The sequence below is a fragment of the Sorex araneus genome, chromosome 5, assembly GCF_027595985.1.
Source record: "Sorex araneus isolate mSorAra2 chromosome 5, mSorAra2.pri, whole genome shotgun sequence".
NCBI classification, from domain to species: Eukaryota; Metazoa; Chordata; class Mammalia; order Eulipotyphla; family Soricidae; genus Sorex; species Sorex araneus.
Window position 1 is genome coordinate 72,687,464 of NC_073306.1, and position 24,015 is coordinate 72,711,478.

The following is a 24,015-nucleotide window of genomic DNA, read 5'->3' on the forward strand; positions in this document are numbered from 1 at the left end:
CTGCTCCCGTCTCCCTTCCTTCGACCTTAGATTCCCTGGAGCACAAACTTTTTGAAATTAAGCCAGTTAAAACCCTATATTAGTCTCTAAGTGTGCAAAGTGAACAGTAGAGTTGCATGGCTTTCACTTTAAATCAAAAGCTAAAAAATGATTCAGGGAAGCATGTTAAAAAGCTCGTATAGGCTAAAAGCTAGATCTTTTCTTCCAGCTAACCAAGTTATCAATGCAAAGTAAAAGTTGAAGAGAGCACTATTCCAGTGTGCACCTGAAGAGTAAAACAGTCCCTCATTGTTGATGTGGAGAAAGAATTGGTTTGTATGGAAAATCAAATCAGTCACAACATTCCATCTAACCAAGACCTAAAACAAAGCAAGGACATAACTCTCTTCAATTTTGTAAAGGATGAGAAGAGAGGAAATGGAAGAAGAAATATTTGAAACAGCAGAGATTGGTTCATGACATTTAAAGAGAAATGCCATTTTCATTTCATATTAATGCAATGTGAAGCAAGTATTGATTTGGAGGCCGCAGAAAATAATCCAAAAGATCTAGTTAAGATAATTGATAAAAAATCACCACATTAAATAACTGCTCTTCCATGAGAACAAAAAAGACCTTTCCTGAAAGAAGGTTCCATCTAAGATTTCCAGTGCCAGACAGAAGCCAAAGCCTGGTTTCAGAGCTTCAAAAGACAGCCTAAGTCTCTTGGATCTCTTGATAAGGGCTAATATGGTGGTGATTTTAAGTCAAAGGCAATATTTACTATTTGAAGATTGGATGGCACTTAAGAACACTGCTTAATCTACTTTGCCTATGATTTATAAATGGAATAGCAAAACCTGTATGACAGTATATATATATATATATATTTATATTTTCAACCCGACTCATTACATAATTTAAATCCATGAGAGACATTCAGAAAAAAAAGATTCCTTGAAACGGTTACTGTTCATTACCATGCACCTGGTCACCCAGAGTTCTGATGAAGATAGCAAAGGAGATGTGTGTGTGTATGTGTGTGTGTGTGATGTGTTTGGGCTTTTTTGGGTATGACTACTAACAAACCATTCATTCTATAACCAATAAATCAAGAATAAATTTTGGCTTTCAAGACTTACTATTTAATTCTGTAGGGATACATCTGTTATACACTCCTTGGTTGGATCAGGGGAAAGTAAATGGAAAAATCTTCAGATAAGTTTCACAACTCTAGATGACATTAAGAACCTTGGTGAATTGGGGCTGGAGCAATAGCACAGTGGGTCAGATGTTTGCCTTGCACGCCACTGACCCAAGTTCGATTCCCAGCATCTCATATGGTCCCCTGAGCACCACCAGGGGTAATTCCTGAGTGCAGAGCCAGGAGTAATTCCTAGGTGCAGATCCAGAAGTAATCCCTGTGCATCGCCTGGTGTGACCAAAAAATACAAAATAATAATAAAAAAAGAACCTCAGTGACTTATAGAAAGAAGTAAAAAAAATAATACTTAGAGGAATTTGAATGCCTCCTGAATGGCTTCCAGACATTCAAGAAAGACTTCAATGGAGGAAGATGTGGTGGAAAGTTAAGTAAGACCCTCTCCAAGCAAAAAGATCCTTTGCTTGCTGAAGGCTCAGATGGTGATTTTTTTCAGCAATAAAATTGTGCTTAAACTAAGGCATATACTTTAAAAAAATGCTACATCACACGTTGAGCAGACTATTGTATAGTTAGACATAGCCTTTACATGTGGTGGGAAAACAAAAAATCTCAGATGACTTGCTTTATTGCAATATTCAACTTGACTGTATGACTGGAGTGGTCTGGGTATGAACCCCAATCACTCTGAGACACGCCTGCATTCAGCCTCTAAAATGACTCCATCTACCTTTTCTTCTCACTTCCTGACTCCATAGGATCTTTGCTTCCACTTTCCTTGTTTAGTGAGGATTTATTAATCATCTCTTTCAATAAAGTCCTTCAGTTGCTTCCTGTTTGGCTGAGCCCACATGTATCAGCAGCCTCCTCCTGCCCACCTCTTCCGACTGACTAAGAGAAGGGCTCAAGAACGAATGAACAGTGCAGAACGACCTTAACCTCAGCAGATTCGAATACAAACCAAAAACAAACCCTATGAGTTTTTCACTACACAAATCACTATTCTATTATAGTTATAATGTGATGTGCCAATGCAATTTAAAGTGTTTTTGCAAACTATAAGGTGTGCCGTAATCCGTAAAAGTGAGGTGCAATTAATTTCCACCCTAGCTTTGTCCGCCCAGGGATTTAACTCGGTTCTTTGGGGAGCAACCAAGGAGGAGGGGTTCCAAAAACGTGTGTGGTCAGCATAAAAGGAGCTTTGTCCGGAAATCATTGTGATCAAAGCCCAGTTTAAAACTTCCTTAGGGTAGCCTTGCCGCAGAAAGACGGGAACAAAATGGTACTTGCTTAAAACCCACTTATTTAAAATATCTCTCTAGGAGAGTCTTCCACACCCGATCGCAGATTCCTGGGAGGGTGACAGGGTGTCGCAAACACCCTCGCCAGGGCTCACAAGGTCCCCGCCCAAGAGGGTGTCCGTGCTGGCCGCTTCGCCCCAGCCCTGCAGCCCAGGACTACAAGTCCCGGCATGCCTCGCGCCCGCCCCACCGCCAGATCGGCGCGGGGGGAGCCGAGTGTTCTGCTCGTGCTGCGGGAGCCCTGGGGACTTGCCTGTCCTCCCTCCGCTCCCGGATGAAAGGAAGCGAAGAAGAGCGCACGTAAAAGCAGTCCCGCCCTCCGCCCTACCCCCGTCTGTGCTGCGGTGTTCGGTGCTCCTGCAGTTTGTTGCACCCACGAGCGTGGAATCTTGTCCACCCGGAGTGGAACTGTGGGGGGGAGGGGAGGGCGGCAAGAAGTGTGCCCCGCCCCTGCTACGCCCCTTTCCGAAGACCGATTGCCCCCCCGCACCACCACCACACCCCCACACCGGAGAATCCCCAAACCAAACTCAAAGGGGAACGGATTCTTCCAGCGAGGCTTAGCCAAGAACTTTTTCTCCCGCCAGCTGCGGGTGCAGGAGGCAACTCGGGGTTCCTCCCCGCCCGCGCCCGCGCGCCCCCTGCAGGCCGTGCACCTTCCCGGCGTCCTGGGGCTTCTTGGAGCTGGCCCTGCCCTCGGGAGGCTTCTCCAAACTTCAGCATCACAGCTAGTCCAGGTGTGTTCACCGTGTTGAGGGCTGGACACTCGTAGGGGCGGGGGCGGGTGGTTCCTGGGGGTGGCGCTGACTCCCTATGCTGATCAAGGAAAGAAACCCCTGGAACACTAGAGATTCCCGTCCTGCCTGACCCATCTGCCCTGCCATCCGGATCTTCCAAGGGTGTACATGGAAGTTCGGATGTCCAGGCCTTTCAGGAAGGTGCCCAAAGTTTTTAGTACATTCCACAGGATCCGTAATACTATATGAACGATAGCCAGCATCTCACACACGCCCACACGTATGGCTTCTGCTTCACGCTAACACAATACACAGAATTTTGTTAGAGTGGAGGGTCAATAGTTTGCTGGGGACCAGGAAGTGGATCAGTTCTTATATATCAACTTATATCCACAAGCTTTCAGAAACTAGCTGATCAATGAAACCTGTTGTCATATTTTAGGATGTCTTGGTAGTCCTTGTGTGTTTTGTTTAAAAAACAAAACAGTGGATTTTCTGTAATACTCTTTGAAACCCTTCTTCTCTAACAGGCAAAGTTGTTTTTATTATTATTATTATTATTACTATTATTATTATTTTATCACAAGCAGCAACACAGCAAGGTATGACCTTTTCTGTATTCGAAAGACATTCTTGGAGAAACATCACAAAATCCTTCCTTCTGTGTGTCTAAGGAAGAGTTGGATGAAGCTTTTTACTTATTTCTTAAGCCTCTCTCCTTGAACAGTGGTGGGCTGAACTGGGCTATGTTCTGAGGATGGCTGGGTAGAACTAAAGCACCTAACTTCATTGCCCTGCCATACCCCCAGGACTCCCAGCCCAGCCCACTTCCACAGGAATTTCCTTAGAGATCAGTTTAGGAATTGCAGATCCAGCACAAAAGCCCTCCTTGGGGGGAAGCTGACTTGGGGGGAGGGAGGAGGAGGAAGACAGCCACTCTTGGGGGAAGAGTGTGGAGCTGGAATGCTATTATGTAGCAGTATTGTAAATCTGATGATGACAGAAAGAAAAAGAATCACTAGGAATTGGTGCAAGAGTTCGCTTTAGAGGAGTTCATCGTTTTGTAAAAGACCCACCTGTTGACAACGCACCAAAAAAGTCTTCTCAAAACATGAGTACTTAGAATTAAATAACCCCTAAGTTATTTAATCGTCAAGAAGGCGAATACTTTCAAAATTACTAGTATCTTCTAGTATCCTTTAAAATGGCTCAAGATGAGTGACAATTTCCTCCTCAATTCTACCTGCTACCTACATTGCATGATAGCAGCAGATTTTTTTTTCTAGGCTCTCTCTAAGGGAAGAAAATTTATTGTATTCTCTCCTGTGTCCTGAGTCATTTTGTTGTCATCTTGATCTAAAAGTGTCCAAATACTGATTGGTGTTTATTTCAGTGACAAGCATGTATATCTTCAGGATATACCCAACACATTTTTGGAATTGGAATGTTTCCCTGTTACTGGCCAAGTAAGACAACTGTCAGATTTATTGGGGTAACTTAATCCACATATCATGCCAGTCTCTTACTCCCAGTTTCCTGAATTGGGGGTTCAGAGTAGTGGAGTAGTGAATCTGGTGATGGGCACTGTATCTTTTCTTTATATCTAACTTAGTACCAGGTGCATATTGTTCATCAGTATTTGGTTGTTGAATAATGTATGAGATTATATATGTATGAACAACTGGGATGAACAGTAAAAATGAAGCCTCCCAGCAAAAAATTATTTTCATTTTCATTTTTTAGGATAAGGACTGTCCCATTTTGAATTTTTTTCTAACATCATCTGGTGGAATAAATGCCAAAATAAAAGAATGGAGGCATTCTCAGGAGATGGGGTCATCTATTTTGCATCCTCTCTGAAATGTTACTTTCTGCATAATGAAGTAAAAGCTTTTCTTGGGGAGCGATGCTTTCTTGATCCTCACCAGGAGATTACTTACAAGCCTGCTCCTCTGGAACTTTGTCCACAAGTTTGTCTCAGGAAAAATCGTGACACAGGACTGCAGCTTCTGCGTGTTGCTTGGCTGTAGCACATAAGCATTGGGTTCTTGCCCTTCTTTCTTTCTTTGGGGAGAAAAAAGAAATAGTTTGAAACATGGCACTTACTCTCAGAACAACAGCAAAGACATGTCCTACAGTCACAGAGAAAAGCAGAGAAAAGAAGAAGCTACTGCCATGGCTTATTGGCTTATTTCCCTTCTTCTTTTTTTTTTTTCCAAGACAGGTGCAGAGAGAATTCTGCAGTTTGGACAGTCGGGATTGTCTACTCCCCCTAACTGTGCTGAAGGTAGCGCAAGTGAACGGGCACACTGTAGCTTTAAAAAGTCAGCCATGAACCAGAAGGCAGTTGGTGCAGCTAGTGTGTGATTCCTAACGTCATGTTGGCTGAGAGCCAGCCTGGTTTTATTTCACTGTGTCAAATTGTACCTCCTTATTGAATTCCTTTGCCAGCCTACTTTGTGAAAGAAAACATTGGGGTTGCTTTGGCTGTTCTTGATAAGCCTATAAAAAAAAATGACATGTTTTAGTTGCTTCTAGGTAGGTTTTCTTTTTGCTCTTCCACAAAAAAAAAAAATAGTAGTAATAATAATAAGACAATGTAGTGTGGTGTGGCAGAGTAGCGTTGTGAGTGTTTTGTTTTTGTTTTGTTTTGTTTTGTTTCTGAGATGCTTAGAAAAATGGTGAATGTGTAACAGTTTCCAACTGAAGTGAAATCATTCCTTTGGCTTGGAGACGCAGCAGTATCTTCTGTCTACTCTGTAACCGGTGTGTGAATGTATGTTAATATCTCTGTATATTAAATGTTGCATTTCTCTAAGAATGATCTAAGTGGCTTAGCAACTTGAAGTTGGCGTGTATGTGTGTATGTGTGTGTGTCAGGGGTGAAGATATCCCACACTTAACAGTGTTATTTGTTAACCAATTACTTTCTCTAACAGTGATAAAAATCTGGTGAATATACTAAACGATGTACTTGTCATGTCAGAGTAATCCCTAGAGAAGGAGTGCTGAAGTATAAAGTGATTTGGGAGGAAATGTATTTAATTTGTAGCTCCAGCTGTAAAAGAGCAAGCAAGCACGTTTCAGAACTCTTTTTTAAGCAGTTTTGTTCATAGATTTTTAAAAAAATCTTGCTAATTGCATATTAATTGGGGACATTTTGGGGGTTTTGTTTTTGTTTTTTTCAGTCTTCATCCTACTAAACAAAAAGACAAAGTGATGGATGCTACTATAGCTCCTTGATTGTTTTGATTTGTATATAAATCTGATGAGTTGCCTATCCTCTCTTACATGCACATACACACACACACATTCTCTCTCTCACACACACTCACACACTCACACACTCAGACACCGGCCCCCCCTCAACCTTTCTGTGCTAAGACTATCTGACATTTCTGTGAGTGTCCAGCCATCTCATCGACAGGTTTTTGAGGCTTTTGCTGAGAATCTGTGTGATTGGGGAATACTTGCTGACAAAAGCTTTAAGTGTCTTTCTGCACTGAAATGAAAAAAAGAAAGTATAGGAGCTGGGGGAGTGAACAAAAAAGAAAGAAAGAAAGAAAGCCAACCAAAAAGAAAAGTCAATAAGGATAGAGAAATTCCAACCCATGCTGAGAAAGGGCAGAAGAGGGTTCTGTTGTTCTTGACTTCGACTCATTTCTGAGTTACACTATCGTAAGTGAGAGCTTGAGCTTGGCACCCAGTGGAAACGGTGCCAGTTCACACAGCACTTGTTTTGAAGGAGGATTCGATTTCATTTGCAAATGCTTATTGTCCAGGCAGGGAGTGCCAGTACAGATGAAAGCACCCCAATCATCTCCGGTTCTTTAGGTTTAATCACGTCTCGCCAATCGCGGAGGGAACGGAAGATTTAAACAAACATACGTGAAGTGGGGTGAAGCTGTAAAAGGGACCATTATGTTTCCGATTCAGAATCTATATTCTCTCACTTTCTAAGAATTAAACACCAGCTTTTCTCCCTTATTGATTAGTTGCTGAAGTAAAGGAACTGTGCAGCGTTCCCATGCTATCTGTTGACATGGAAAACAAGGAAAATGGCTCTGTCGGTGTAAAAAAGTAAGTGAAACTGCCTTGTGAGTTCTGCTTCTGCAAACAGAGGGACTTGGTTTCTATTTTTATACTTACTGCTTATCTACTACAATACACTGAGGGTTGTCTTGATTGGTCTACGCTGGCCACCAGCTTCCCTTCTCGCCCCAGCCCCTATACCCTTTTTTCTGTATTTCCATTTCTAAGACACAGAGGACTCAGACTTCAAACTGTGCAAAAAGGGTTAGTTTTGGAAAAAGGAATGGTTGAACATTTAAATCCTGCATTCTGTATACTGAAACAAAAGCACCCCCAAACATACTCTGCCTTGCAAATCTATAGGCTACAAGAATGGGGGCAGAAAAGAAAGTTCCAATCTTTTAAAATAAAATCACTACTCTCAGAGCTGAAAACTATAACAAAGGGAGGCTAAAGCTTCAGTTAGAACTCTCTAAGTTTAGCAACTTATCAGTCTTGATTTTCTGAACTGATCATTGAATCTATAGTGTTCTATTTTAATATCTGTCCTGACATGGGAAACCTGACTATGTTTGTTGTGTTATATGCCTGATTCTTTTAAATAAGAAAATAAATTCGCATATTCTGAAATATGCTACTTAATTCCAAATAACTCATACTGTTTATCTGTGAGTATCTGGGGAAAAAACTATTTCTTACTTAGGAGTTATCTTGAAACCAAATTTTGATGATAAGGAGCAAGTTAGTTTCAAAAGGGTATTATGTTTCAGTTTTTCCATATCACTGAGTTTAAAATGATCCTCAACTTGAGTTTAAGAGGAAGACAATTAAATGTAATCCCAAAGAAGCTCTTCTGTGTCAATGGGAAAACAGTGTACCGTATGGTTTGTGAATTTAAAGTATATTTTGTCTCACAGAAAAGTTATATGCAAAAAAAAAAATCAGTAAAATCTGCTTTTTTATTTTTATTTATTTTATTTTTATTTTTATTTTATCTTTTTTGCTTTTGGGGGGTCACACCTGGCAATGCACAGGGATTACTCCTGGCTCTCCACTCAGGAATTACTCCTGGAGGTGCTCAGGGAACCATATGGGATGCTGGGAATCGAATCTGGGTCGGCCTCATGCAAGGCAAATACCCTACCCACTGTGCTATCACTCCAGCCCCAAAATCTGCTTTTTTTTTAAAAAAAAAAAAAAAGCTCTCAGGTAAGTTATGTGTATAGAGCTGGGCGACCATTTTTTTTTTTTTCTTTTTGGGTCACACCCAGCGATGCTCAGGGGTTACTCCTGGCTTTGCACTCAGGAATTACTCCTGGCGGTGCTTGGGGGACCATATGGGATGCCGGGGATCGAACCCGGGTCGGCCGCGTGCAAGGCAAACGCCCTACCCGCTGTGCTATCGCTCCGTCCCCTGGGCGACCATTCTTGAAGTGTATAGTAGGTAAATGTAAGGGAAATAGAGAGCACTTTTGTACTTTGGCATGCTGCCACCAGTCAATATGAAATGAGTGTGCCTGAGGTGCTGTGAGCAGATGAGGGACATGCCATGTTTTGCGTTGGCCTGTCCAGTGTGGGGGGTGCGAGGCTCTTAACATGTCTATTAAAACTTAAAATATGATTAAATTAGCTGATGAGCCGAGTACCTAGTTTTACTAATTTCAGAAGTTAAGGGGCGTGGAGAAATATTACAGGGAATGAGGCACGTTTCTTGCATGGCTCTTTTATCTACTATAATACACTGCGTTCTGTAAGCTGAAATTAAAGCACCCCAAAACATATTTTTACCTTGCAAGTCCATGGCTACAGGAATAGGATGAGAAAAGAAAGTTCAAATCTTTTAAAATGAAATTGCTACTCTCAGAGCTGAGAGCCATAACAAAGGAAGGTTCTATCCTGGCACGCCAGTTGGTCTGCCAAGCCTGCCAAGGGTGAGCACAGAGCCAGGAGTAAGCCCTAAGTACCACCAAAGATTGCCCCAAACCCAAATCCAAACAAACCAAAAAAAATTAATATCTTTATTTAAATGTAAATTGCCTGTGTTTAAATTTGATACATTTTTATGTTGGCATGTACCAGTGCCAACATTATATCACAGTTAAGGTCATTCATTTTCCCCAAAGTTTGCATAACCTTTCTTATGTCCCTCTTTAGTTCTTCCTGCCTCCTATTCCGAGGCGAGAACAAGTAGGCTCTCTGTCACTATAGTTTAATTTTCGTAGAATATTGTCTAAATGGAGTTGTTCAGATTTTACCTTGCGAAGGGAGTTCTGTTCTGGTTTCTTTCACCCAGGGTAGTTGGCTTGGGACACAGCCGTTATAGTGTGTATTAAGAGTGCATCACTTTTTATTACTCAATAATATTTCATTTAATGAATATATAGAAGGTTACTGAACAATATCCTTTCCTTCAAAGACATTTCATTATAGTATAGATGAGAAAAGAAAATACAGCCCTGGCCAACATTGAATGAAGTGCGTTATTTGAAAACCTGTTTTCATTACACATCATTTTGCTTAAAGCAGCAATTTCCAAGAACCAATGGACAAAATTAAATGCACACTTATTGTACAACAATTTTTTATTTGTCCATCCACCTTTTTATCGGCATTTGGGTTTTTATATCGGGGGAAATTACCAATAAAACTTTCTTAACCATTTGTGTACAAGTCTTTGTGTGGGCATATGCTTTATTTTCTGTTGGATAAATATTTAGTTATGGAAAGGCTGGGCTAGATAGTATGTTTAATTATTTTAAAAATTTTCATACTGCTTTCTAAACTAGTTGGCTCTTTTATATTTCCATCAGCATTGTCTGAACATTTTAATTGTTTTAATTCTCATGAACTTGATTTGATTCATCTTTTTCATATAAGACATATTAGGTTTGTTTTTACTTTCTATTAAATCACTAATTAGTGTGATTAACTAGTGTAATTAATCCCTAATTATTCCTATTATTGAGTATCTTGTGCCTATTATTAACATATCTATTTAAGTAAGGTATTATTCAAATACTTTTTCTATTTTTATTAGGCTATCTATCTGTTACCGTATGGAAAGTTTTAGTGTGTTTTTGATGCAAGTTTTTTGACATACAAGTGATATACTCTTTTCTAGTATTATGTTACCTGTGTTTTCATTCTGTCTACTGTATCTTTTCTTTCAAAGTGCAGAAATTTTTTAGTTGTATGTCCACTGATTTATTTTTCTTTTGGATAGTGTGTTTAGTGTCAAAACTAAAAAAAAAAACTTGCTTAAAATTTTGTTATGTTTATTTAGATTTGAGATTATATTTTTCTTTGGTGGGGTGGGAAGTGGAATTTAAATCACATCTACTGGCATATGATTTTTGAGTTAATTTTTGTGTATGGTTTGATCTAATGAATAAAGTTGCTTAGCATCCTTTGTTGAATTGTTTCTGCACCTTTGTTTAAAATAATTGATTTTTTTTTCTGTATGGGTCTGTTTCTGGACTTCATTTTTCATGCCATTGTTATTTTTGTTTGTTTTTATGTCAGATGCTGTACATTTAACTTTATTGGATGGTAAATATTTTTGTATTCCTATGACTATTTTTGGTCTTTGTCCTGAATGTGCTTAAGTTCCTTGGAAACAAGTATTTGATCCTTTCAAGTCTTATTTTTAGGTCTTCTATACCTGAGCAGTGTTTAATTGAGAGTATTTCCTTCCTCTGTTGAGACGGCATCCATGTTTGTAGTCTGTTTTTGAATGTGAACAAGGAGGTTTTTCTCTCTCACGGGTAGAAGCATCATTTTTCTTTTCTGTGCCATCTCCCAGAACTGTTTTAACTCTTCAGTATGGTAGTTTACGTTTTTATCTTTCTTCAGACTCAGTTTTCTCCCATGTATGAAGTAACTAGTACTTTGCTGAGTATATGACGGCAAGCTTTGTAGCCCTCCAGAGTCCCTCTGTGTAGTTCCCTTCTCTCTGAGACCCCTCGCTGTGAACAGCTTTAAATCTGCAGACACTAGGTGGAGGGAAGCCTCTTGTTTCCCTCCCTCCAAGATCATTATTCTTCAATACCATTGAATGCATTTAATTTACTGCACTTGAATCTTGAGTACCATTCTTGCATGTATTTCACTTGAGACAGAAGGATAAATTTGGGTCCTGTTACCCCTCCTTGACCAGAAATAGGAGTCCTTTAAAATTTATACAGCAACAAGTAGCTTGTAACCAACATGTTGGGTGAGGTAGAGTTAGATTTTAATACAGATTCTCCCAAGTCATAAAACAAAGGGTCCCAAGACTGAGATTTATGAAACTAAGGTTTACAGTTGCTTTCATTTTATTTTCCAGGCATAGAACATATAGCTGCTTGACTATATGAAATACTGTATGTGAAATACTACAGGGTATAGCTATTTCAAAGGGTTCTTTCCAGAACCTTAAACAGGAGGCCCTATTTTCTGACTACATGTACTTGAAAAGAGTTTGAGTTTCATACAGCAACTTTTTTGTTGAGTTCCTACAATATGCCTAGCACTTAGTGTGAACTTTGTTAATCCTCACAGTCATGTTTAAAGGTGTGCATTATTATTTCTATTTTAGCGATAAGAAAACCCAAGCTTCAAAAGGTTAATGACTTTATAAAGTTAATGCTGAAACATGTTGGGGCTGGGATTCAGCCTGGCTGAATTTATGTCTGACTCTGAAGCCCAAGTTTGGTTTTCAGAGGGGGCTTTCCATCACTACCACACATAGATGACTCACTGCAATGAGGCTAACAAAGCCCATCTTTCATTTGTCTTCAACATTTGTAGATGGGTGCAAACAGTAATAGGACCACAATTTAATGTAGAGCACTTCTTTTCCAAAATGTTTATTTGTTATAAGAACAGAATTGTTTCAAGTCTTTCTTAAGTACATTAAACTGGTAGTGTTCTCAAAAATGAGTTTGCATTGCTTGTGGGTCCTGTTAAAATACTGATTTTTAAAAACTATCCATCCATAGTTTCTGAAAATTGTTTACACATGAACACATGCCACTGAAGAGGACATATATGTGACCATGTGACCAAATATATAAAGAGATATTTAGTATCAGTGAGAGTAAGAGAGCATAAATCAATATTATAAGTTATTCAGCAAAAATTCTTAAATCTGACCATAGCAATCACTAGAGAACTATAGATTTATAGGCTCAAGAGCTTTTGAGGGTGTAAATTGATACAGCAACTTGAAAAATAATTTGACATGATCTTCAGGACCTCAATAATAAAATATTTTTAGAATTCAGGGGCTGGAGGAATAGCACAGCGGGTAGGGCGTTTGCCTTGCACGTGGCTGACCCAGGTTCGAATCCCAGCATCCCATATGGTCCCCTGAGCACCGCCAGGGGTGATTCCTGAGTGCAGAGCCAGGAGTATCCCCTGTGCATCGCCCGGTGTGACCCAAAAACCAGAAACAAAAAGTGTGTCTCCCCAGCAACTCGCAGGGACCTGGGGGCCACTGCAAGGATAGAATTCAGCACCACCAGTTTTGTATAATAGTACTTCTCAATGGAAATAACACCTAAATTTTAAAATGTCATTTTAAAACATGGAATTATTCTTAATAATATGTTGTATCCTTGACTGACCATATCCAAAATGCTATTATTTTAGCATGCAATCAATATGAGCTATTTCACATTTTTGTATTAAACTTTCTAAATCTGTTGCATATTTTATACTTATATCTTAATTCACATATAAAATTTTCATTGGAACTATTTTGTCTGTATTATATTTCATAAAATATATAATTTATAACATACCCCAATAATTCAAAATTCTTAAAATTCTATTATATAAGTACCATAAATTATTTTCTTATACTGTATGCACATATAGTGGCATGACTAGTTAATTTTTTTAAGAGGAATTGCTTCAATTTTTAAGCAGAAGCATATCACTTTAAAACTATAACAGTCCAAATAAAACACATCCACTATGTCAATTTTCTTAACATTGAATATAAATGGGGTATCATAAATATATAAGCAGATATCAGTTTATCAGTGTCAATTGCTGGGGGTATTTTTTAAGGAGGGAACACGCAATATTTGTGCTCCATATTGTGCTCTGTCGTTTTTTCTTTTTTTCTCTTAACTTTTTTTTTGTTTTTTGCTTTTTTTGGATCACACTCAGAGATGCACAGGGGTTATTCCTGGCTCATGCACTCAGGAATTACTCCTGGTGGTGCTCAGGGGACCATATGCGATGCTGGGAATTGAACCAGGATCGACTGCGTGCACGGCAAATGCACCCTATCTGCTGTGCTATCACTCCAGCCCCTGTAGAATTTTTTCAACACAGTGTTTTGTGGAAGTAAATATAGGTAACAGATCAGATTTTTTGGGAGAATTTTATTTTTTGTTTTTGGTTTTTTTTGTTTGTTTGTTTTTTGGGTCACATCTGGCGATGCACAGGGGTTACTCCTGGCTCTGCACTCAGGAATTACCCCTGGCAGTGTTCAGGGGACCATATGGGATGCTGGGAATTGAACCCGGGTTGGCCGCATGCAAGGCAAATGCCCTACCCGCTGTGCTATCGCTCCAGCCCCATTTTGGGAGAATTTTAAATTTAACATTCACATCGTAATGTGATACAATGTGAACATTTATCTCTACCATTTTTGTCTTGATTAAATATATGGAAAGTCTTCTTAATTAATTTCTTTGAAGGGGGAGAGGCTCTGGAACCATACATGGTGGCACTCTGGGCTTACTCTTGGGACCACTCAATCATCTGTACTCATCTGTACTCATCTGTACTCATCTGTACTCAGGGGACCGTATCAGGTGCTGGGCATGGAACTGGTGTTAGCTTCATGCAAAGCATGCATCCTGTCTCCTGTCCTATTTTTCCAGCTCTGACTTCCTTTAGTTTTAATAAAATATTGAATGTGATTTAACAATAAATTAAACCCTCACACAGCTCTTTCATGACTTACCCAACAAGCTACATCAAGGAACACAGATCATTAAACATATTGTGTTTTGTTTCTTTTCACAGTTTCAGTCAGTATCCTGTATTGATCCACAGCATTTGCAAATATGTGGTGAACAACTTAACAGTGTAGCTTTTGTTCATTTACTTCTAATCCCATCCTTTCATGGTATCACATGAATTATCAGAAGCTTTTTGATAATGTATTCCTTGAAAGCAAGGAGGTGAGTGTTTCTAGCTTGGTAGGTAGTTCCTGGCTGTTCCCTTCTCATTATCCCTTTCTTATCCATTCCATCCACATCTCCCAGACCCTAGAGCTACCCTGCCTGATGACCTGAATGCAGTGAGTGATAATTCTTGAGATGCTGTTCTTTCCAGAAACAGTAATTTGAAAAGTTTGGTCTTGATCATGAAATACTTCTGCAGTAAAATCAAAAGAAAATAAAATAACATTTTGGGGGTGGGGCACACCAGGCAATGCTCAGGGGTTATTCCTGGCTCTGCACTCAGGAATTACCAATGTATTATTTTTCTGGCGCCTTTTAAAAGACACATTTTTAAGTGGCAAGTACCAAATATCTCTTAACAGGTGATTTTGGTTTGTTTTTTGTTTTGTGGTGGAGGTGAGCAGGGTTGTGGTGGTGGTGGTCAGGGCTTACTCCTGGTTCTGTGCTCAGGGACCACTGCTGATGCTACTATATCAAGCCATGGTCTGCTTGTGCAAGGCAAGCACTGTAAGCCCTAGACTATCTCTCAGGCCTGATAACAGGTAATTTTTTAGGAAGGAAGGAAATGAAAAATGAGAGGGAGAGAAAGAGAAAGGAAGAGAGAAGAGGAGGACAGGGGAAATGAGAGAATTGAGTCAGTAATTTAAACCTGCAGAATGACCTTTTCTACTGAGGATCTGATGCTTTAATATTTGGGAGGGGTATGTCAGTGCTGTGCTGTATGGTTTAGTGAATATAGATCATATATAAAAGTATGTTGGGTTCTGGAGCGATAGGACACTGGGTAGGGCGTTTGCTTTGCACACAGCCAACCAACCCAGGTTCAATCCTCGGCGTGCCATATGGTCCCCCAGCACCACCAGGAGTAATTCATGAGTGCAGAGCCAGGAAAAAAGCTTGAGCATCGCCAATGTGACCCTCTGCTCCCCCAAAAGCTAGCATGTTACTTGAATTGGAATACTTTATTTTTCTTAGTGAAGTTAAAATTTCTACTGTCTGTTCTGATATGTGGCATATTACTCTACTCCAGTTTCCATCACAAGATACTGAAGACAGGGTGACTTAAACAATAGAAATTTATTTCTCACACTTCTAAAGACTGGGAAACCCAAGATCAAGGTGCCGGTGACTTCAGTTCTCCAAGATGAGAGCTACCTCACCCCTACCTTTGCCCCTTCTCCTGCCACTATTCCTCTCTTCCTGCCTTGTGACTGGTGGCCTTATTTTGTGTTCTCATAGTCTTCCTTCAGTCAGGTATGTGGCCCTTCTCACAATGTCACCAATCCTATCAAATTAGGACCCCACCTTTGTGACCTCATATGACAAAACCTAGGATGTTGCCCAGGGATTTCAGTACAAACTTCAAATAGGAAATAAGCTTGGAAAATTATGTGAATCATATCTATGAATAGTGATCTAAATAATTTGGAATATAAAGACTTGGAAGAATGATTTACTTCATCGGTGCTTTTAGTTCTTGTTTTTACTATATCCAAAGGTAGACAATTCTATTTCGCTAAATACTCAGACATTGAAAATGTCTTCTCAAGAATCTTTGAATCTTTTTTCTGCTGAAAGCTTGTCTTTTAGCCTTATCATTTGTTGAGATGAAGGGAGAGGGGGGAAAATGGGGATAAAATTAAAGGTTACTTTTTTATTTTATTGCTTTGTTATTTAATGTATCATAGGTAGGTTAATCTATATTACTTTATTAAAATTAAAATTATATTGCTTATATTAGCCTAGCACTGTCTAGGAAAAGAGTATATATTTAATTTTTGAAACAAAGGCTTTGGGTATAAAACATTGTAGTGTACTTGTGAAATGTGGTACTGAGAATTCACTGTATCACTGTATCACTGTCATCCCATTGTTCATCAATTTGCTTGAGCGGGCACCAGTAATATCTGCATTTGTCCCAGCCCTGAGATTTTAGCAGCCTCTCATTACTCGTCTTTCCCAACAATTGGAGGCTCTTTCAGGGTCAGGGGAATGAGACCTGTTATTGTTACTGTATTTGGCATATTGAATATGCCACGGGGAGCTTGCCAGGCTCTTCCATGCAGGCGGGATACTCTCGGTAACTTGCTGGGCTCTCCAAGAGGGATGGAGAATGTATATCAGAATACAAGCAAGTATGTTAAAACCAAATACATGTGTGCTGCTATAGGCACATCAGTGGGCTAGACTACAAGAGGCCGCGTACTTCCTGGAGCTTTGTTTTATATAGTCTCTGGATCTTGGCCATTGATGGGATTACATGGCGCCAGGGGCAGTTTGTGGGTGTGACTGCCAAGCTACTGGAAAATGGGGGGTCTGGGTGGAGGAAGCCCAGTTCCGATCCAAGCAGGCCTCGAGATCTCAGCCCTGGGTCCTTCATGCATGAGGCTCGTCCAAGTGTGTGGAGAGAATTAGCTTTTTAAAAGGATAATACTGTAGCACTGTCGTCCCATTGTTCATCGATTTGCTCGAGTGGGCACCAGTAACGTCTCGATTGTGAGAATTGTTACTGTTTTTTGGCATATCGAATATGCCTTGGGTAGCTTGCCAGGCTCTGCCGTGCGGGTGGGATACTCTAGGTAGCTTGCCGGGCTCTTAGAGAGGTGGAGGAATGGAGTCTGGGTCGGCTGCATGCAAGGCAAATGCCCTACCCGCTGTACTATGATAAATATATCACCTTAATGTATAAATTAAAGTAACTCCTATTCCAGTCTTTTAAGGTAATTTTGAAACAGAGAGGCAATTAATGGGTAAAATGGGGTTTTGAAATAACAAGTTATATTTGTCTAGAATATTCATTTTTTCTGATTAACCATCAATCTATAATGTCATATCTTTAATAAGTATGACAAAAGATTTACATGCTAGTCTTAGAAAAAGTTGCAACCATTCCTACCTGCCTTCACTAATGCTAAAGGAAAATGAAGACATATGTGTCTGTTCTTAAAATTATAATGTGCCAAGATGAAAATGTTTATAAGAAGGTCTCAGTCTGCATATACTTGTCAGATTTATTTATTGTGTCTCTCGCGTGCTCTCTTTAAAAGGGAGGTGATTGTTTAATTAAGGGATAATCATTTCCTAATGTAAATTATTCATGCATTATATGATTTCTATCATATATGATGTACCTAACCATGTACACAAGACTAAAAGGTGACTGGGTTCAATGGAAACATTGATTTGATTGAGCAATGAATTATAGATAAATCCTGTCCTTTATTTCTCCCTATTTTTTTGTAATAAGATACCTACATACATATTTAAAGCTTCAGTGCGTGAAAAATATTTATCTCTCTGCATGATATTCTAGGAAACATTTTGCTATGATGACAGAAAATTATAAATATCAAATGATGATGAAACCTTTATATCTGCCACTTCATTTCATCAGTGCAAAATTAGCAGCCACGATGGGAACCACCATCTGGGAGGTGTTTTAAACAGTGCTGTTTAAATTCCTTCTGGAATTTGACAAGCACGTTAGAAGAGAGGATTTGGAGAGGATAAACCATTTATAAGGGAATAAAATCTCAGTTTGACTACAAATACCAGTCCCTGAGGAGATATGTGACTTTCTCTACAGGGGATGGGGAGTGGGGGGGGGGGGGCGGGGGGGAGAACGACGACACTTAAATTCATCCTTTAAAATGTTCTCACGTCAGATATTATCCAGCCATAGCTCCGTGACCCCTCCCATCTTCCCCCACACCCTGCCAGCCCCTACCAGCTTGTTTTTGCCTAGAATCATCCCCAACTTTCTCCTTAAAACTGCTGCTAGAGCCTCAGGAAGGGACAGGCGAATTCATCCATCACAACAACATAAATGGCCTTAAAGTGATAATATGTGTCAGCACATAGCTATCTCCGCAAGCATCCTTCTCAGAGCCTAGTTCGGGGTATGTTTAGAGGAGTGGCTGCATTGAAAAATTGCCATGGACAATCTCAGTGTCAGGCAGAGCTCGCCCAGATCTAGGCACAAGCATCCACAGCCACAGTTGTCCACATCCCAATTCCAGTCCGCATTGGAATTAGTTGTTTCCAGCTCCGCTTCCCCTCTCCAGATTGCCAGCACCTTAAAGACAGGGACTGGGCTCTTCTATCCTTATAACTAACTGCATCTTTCATACAACCAGCAAAATCCAATACCAGGAAAAAACTGAGGTTTTGTGAATATCCTATCAGTGAGTGCAAAGAGTGGAAAAAGCTTAGATTCAGAGGCATTCCTGATTTTGCTCTCCGGTTTGGGGTGAGTTTCATAACCTTTCTGAATTTTTGTTTCATAAAAACAAATTACAGTAGTGTAGGGCCGTGAGGTGGGAGGCAATATTTCACACCTCTCAGGCAGTGTGTGAAGTGCAGATTGTAGACACCCAGTGCTTGCTCCCTGGCGCTTGGTTTGTTAATGAGACACAGCTCTGCTCTGTAGGGACTGTGCAGCGGTCAGACATGTGCTTGCTGGACAACTGCAGAGATGAAGAGAAACAGGTTTCTCTTCTTGGCAGGTGAACAAATAGTCTCTTCTTTTTTGGAGGAGGGGGTTTCCCATTCAGTGTTCCAAACCTGTCCCTACCCCAGTGTATATATATTCTTTCCTTCCACCCCCCAACCCCAGTCTGCCTCTACAGCAGGCACGGCTCTTTTTCTACTTCCCTCTTCCTCCTTCTCCTTTTCCTTCTTCCTCTTCCTTCTCCTCTCTCTCTGTTTATGTCTCTGTCTGTGTCTCTGTGTCTCTGTCTCTGTCTCTGTCTCTGTCTCTCTCTCTCTCTCTCTCTCTCTCTCTCTCTCTCTCCTCTCTCTCACCTCCTTTGGACATTATGGTTTGCATCACAGGTACTGAAAGGCTATCATGTATACCCCTTGATCTACTTTCTTTGCTCTTTCGGTCACACCTGGTGATGCACAGGGGTTACTCCTGGCTCTGTACTCAGGAATTACACCTGGTGGTGCTCAGGGGACCATATGGGATGCTGGGAATCGAACCTAGGTCGGCCACATGCAAGGCAAATGCTCTACCTGCTGTGCTATTGCTCCAGCCCCTTGATCTACTTTCTGCACTCAATTCTTGTCCAGAGTAGTCATTTCCAACTATTGTCATAGTTAGGGTAGTCTTACCTTTGTGATTTTCTCATGTTATTTTCTGTAACTTATGTGGGTCAGACATTCAATACATTGACTGGTTTATAATTTCTTTTTTTTCTTCATGAATCCCCTCACCAGAGATATGAAGGAATCCCCTTTCATTGCACTTCTGTTCATCATGGTATAGTGCATGAAGTTTTGCAGTAGTCTTTTTTCATAGCTAGTGCTAGAATATTTTTCAGAACACTGCAAATTATATCACATCCCAGCAGAGTCTGTATCAGGGAAGCCTTCTGTTCTAAGATGACAGTGAGGGATACTTCTTTGTTATTACTATTGAAATAACAAAGAAAAAAGTTAGTTACTGAAGCCCAGTTCAGGGATAGTGGAATCAGATGTTTCTGGAGCACTAGAGAGTATATCTTGAAGAAGCTGTGCTCACTGTAGAAAGTGAGCATATTTTGGAAAACTTCAAAGAGTTGTTAGAATGAGTTCCTTCCCAAATATTCCTAAAAACTTCCATAAGCAAGAGGAAAGGAAAATATGCCTGAAAATAATTCTCCCATGTCAGCTCAAGGTTGCTTATGTTAATGATCCCATTGAAAATTCCAGCATGTGGATAATATATATTTTTTAATAAATCACGTTTGGGTGGCTGGAGATGTAGGTTAGAAGAAGACCTCTAGCCTTGCATGTGAGGCCCGGGGTTCAATCCCCAGCATTGCAACCCCCACCCTCAAATATATATTTTTTTATTTTAAAATACTTAAAGTATGGAATTAGGAAGATAGTTCAGGAATTAAAAACCTTACCATGACTGATCTCAATTCAAATCCAACACCACATATGGCCTCCCCAAGCCTGGTGGTGTATCAGTTCCCAGGACTGATCCCTGAGCACAGAGTCAGGAGTAAGCCCTGAGCATCACATGTGTGGATCCCAAACAAAAATAAATCAAATGCATAAAGTTTGACAACATTAGGGTTAAAATAGATATTTCACTTATTAAATGATAGAGGTACATGTGTGTTTTTATACGCACACACATACATAAATAAACACAGCTGCATGCATACATAGGCATGCAATGTTTATAGACACCCAATTTTTAAGCCCCAAGGAAAAACACTTATACCTAAATGTTTTTTAAATTAAATGCTTTATTGAGAAATCTTTGGTCACATAGACCAAACATTGGTCTTTGGTCACACAGACCAAAAAAATAAAACAAGTTTACTCACTTGTTGGCCGGGGTAGAAGTTTGTTTTTATTATCAAATATTTCAAGTTCCTGCTAGAAGCAGAACATTTTGTTTGAGGAGAGGCAGGGGGGCAGTGGACCTTTGACATTTGGATGCTTAAGGACTTTTCAAAATCCCCATTTATTTTTTAGTTTAGTTCCATTTAGTTTATAATGAATATTTTCCGTTCAGTTTATAATGAATATTTTCAACTTTCTCCACATATTGAACTCAACACTAGGTTAGTCCTAGACCCCATTGTCTTCTCCACTCTACAGGTTTTAATCACCATCTAAATGCTTTTGTCTCCCAGGTGTGTCACTCTACTCCAGTCTAGACTCCTGAGCTAGACTCTTGTCTCACATTAGTTTTCTGCTTGGGTAGAATTGCTACTCCAAATTCATTGTGGATAGCTAACTCAGGGCTGGGGGTGCAATAGAAGTGAAGTCCATGACATGTCCCTCTACCCTGTGTCTCTCCATCAATAACTCATGCTGATATTAAAGTTTCGGTTCTATGGATAAATGTTATGTAAATCCACATGCTTCTCTCCTTTTCAGAGTCACCATTCTGAAAAGGTGACTCTGAAGGTCACCGAGGTATCTTGCTCACCAAGATACCTCGCTTGGGTAAGTATAATAGACCTTTTACTGGCCCTTTTCCCCAAGGCTCCCTTCCAACACTCTTTAAAAAACGTGAGTCTTACTACGAGGCGCAGGAAGGGGGATGAGGGGGAAAAATTAAAAAAAAAAAAATGGAAAAGGAAAAAGAGAAAAAAAAGAGAGAGAGAGAGTCATGTCAACTATAGTGAGTTTTGTGTTGAATTATGGAATGTAATCAAGGTAAAGAAAAAATGAAGTGAAATTCATTAGTTATACAGTAGGGGGTAGGGGGTGGGGGCGGGGGGTAAACTGGGGTTCCTGGTGGTGGAATTTGGGCACTGGTGATGGGATGGGTGTTTGAATATTGTATAACTGACATATAAACCTGAGAACTTTGTAACTTTCCACATGGTGATTTAATTAAAAAAAAAAAAAAAAAAAAAAACGTGAGTCTCATCAGGCCCCCGTCTTTACAGATAATCATTTAACAAGTCCTCGCTGTTCATAGATAATGTCTGTCACAGATCCTGAAATAATCTTTCTCTGGCTGCTTCTGCCTCAAAAGTAACTTCCACAGGAAAGATTACCCAAACCCCAAACCAGCACGGCAATGCTCCCGTCCTTCCACAGTGTCCAGGAGTGGTTAACTGTGTAGTTCCAGCTCACGATAGCTCCACACGGCTATATGGTCAGAAGAGGAAGGCCCTTACTTAGTCTGATCTGCTTTACTTACCACGGGACACTTATTCTTTGCTGGAAAGCTAAGAGAGGGCTTTGTCCTCCGGGACCTCCTGAGCCACATTAAATTACAAATATAATTTATCATCAAGACAGTGAGAAGTTTGAAGGATTTTAAGCAGAAGGAACTATATAATCAGATTACACTCGGAACAACTGCTTGGAAGAAATAGAAAAATCCTGATAAATACCCCTGAAACTCAGACATGAAACAGAATCATAGATCCTTGTTTCTCTCTCTTATTTCTTCTGTCTCTATTCTTGAAATCTAGTGAGCAAGTTACGAGTGCTTAGTCATCATCTAATCATCTGAGGATTGATTGAGACCCTATGTGCTTGACACAAGGAAAAATTATACAGTAAAGTCTCGAATGTGTGTCTTAGCTTCCACCTCCTGCTTTGGTGCAACCTAGAGCAGCAGTTTTTCATTGTTGCTGTTTGTTTGGGGGCCACACCCAGTTGTGATCAGAGCTTACTCCTGACTCTGTGCTCAGGAATTACTCCTGGCAGGCTTGGGAGACCATTGGAGATGCTGGAGGTCAGCCACCTGTAAAGCAAACGCCTTACCCAATGTACTGTCTCTCTGGTCTCTAGCAGCAGTTTTTCAACTGCTCATTCACAGGTGGAAAAAGTTGAAACCGCTGGTCCAGAGACTGTCTAATAAAAATATATATATAATCTAGTGTGGAAAGTGCTACCAAGGGAATTTGAAAGTTCTCAAATTCAGAGGAGGTTAACATCTAAAACACTTTCATGGTGGAGCTAGAAAATACCTTCAGGAAAAGCTGACTTTTGAGCTGGTAGGAAGGTGGGATTTTGTCAAGTAAAGACAAATGAAAGGATATTGGCAGTGACTAGAACTGACTGTGCAAAGGCCTGTGGCTTTGAAAGGCCATGGATTACTGGGGAATGGATTTATCCCTGAATATGTGGGGAATGGGGATGGGCAGAACAAGTGAAGATGGGAAACAAGTACTGGAGAGCTGGTCCAGTGGGTAGAGGTTGACCTACTCACAGACAGATGACCCAGGTTCTATCCCAAACACCATCCCTGAGCACCACTAGAAGTGATTCCTGAGCACAGAGCCAAGAGTAAGCCCTGAGCACAGCAAGTGTGACATCTGCCCTTCTCTTAAAAAAAAAAAAGGAAGTGAATAAAAAAGAAAGGCCCATAGAGACCATTATGTAGAGGGCCTGGTGGTGGTGATGTAGAAGTATGACCGTCATATCCCCGAGTCACTGGGCCCTTCTTAAAGTAGTCCGACTTAATTCATCAGCACATAATGAATTACCTTATATCACAGGTTTGATGGTTTATTAGGAAAGCAGTGATTGAATTAGTGAGAGCTGGGTCTTCTGGAAACACCAGATCTTCATAAACACGAGTGATTGTGGGCCCTAGGAACATTCTGGGGATATGAACCTCTGAGACGAGAGAAGACTGGGTTGCATCCTGTTGGCCTTTGCTGCCGGAAGCAGCAGGTCTGGCTTCACTTGCACGTGCTCTGCCATGACAGCTGTCTCTGGATCTGTTTTGCAGTTCCATGGAGAATGGGAGACCACCTGACCCTGCAGACTGGGCCGTGATCGATGTCGTCAATTATTTCCGAACAGTGGGATTTGAGGAGCAAGCTACTGCTTTCGAGGAACAGGTAATAGGGTCCAAAGGAACACACAGTGGACACAGTTGCCTTCCTTCATCACAGAGCCCAGAAGGGAAAAGGGAAAGAACCAGAGCACAGGGAGAGGCAGTGAGGCTCTCTGCATGTCCTTTCATGGTTATTCCAGGTCTAAAAAACGGAGGGGTAGAGGCAAGGTAGAAGGAGTGATGAGCCACTAAGTCCTTGCAAGAGAGAAATCTATACCCAGAAATGCACTCTCAGCTAGAGGAGGGTTGAGCTCAGGTACATATGCATCTTCTGAAAGGCCAAACGCTCCACTTCCAACACAAACAGAGG

The 24,015-nt window shown here is 40.5% G+C and overlaps 1 protein-coding gene across 1 annotated transcript in view; it reads left to right on the plus strand.

The window, feature by feature from the left end:
• SAMD13 (sterile alpha motif domain containing 13) overlaps positions 1-24,015 on the plus strand; it is a 54,074-nt gene that overhangs the window by 16,278 nt on the left and 13,781 nt on the right. The window contains exons 3-6 of the mRNA XM_055139880.1: positions 2,464-2,742; positions 2,914-3,179; positions 7,175-7,259; positions 23,598-23,709. Of these exons, the coding sequence (XP_054995855.1) occupies positions 2,464-2,742; positions 2,914-3,179; positions 7,175-7,259; positions 23,598-23,709 (742 nt within the window). The remainder of the gene's footprint in view (positions 1-2,463; positions 2,743-2,913; positions 3,180-7,174; positions 7,260-23,597; positions 23,710-24,015) is intronic.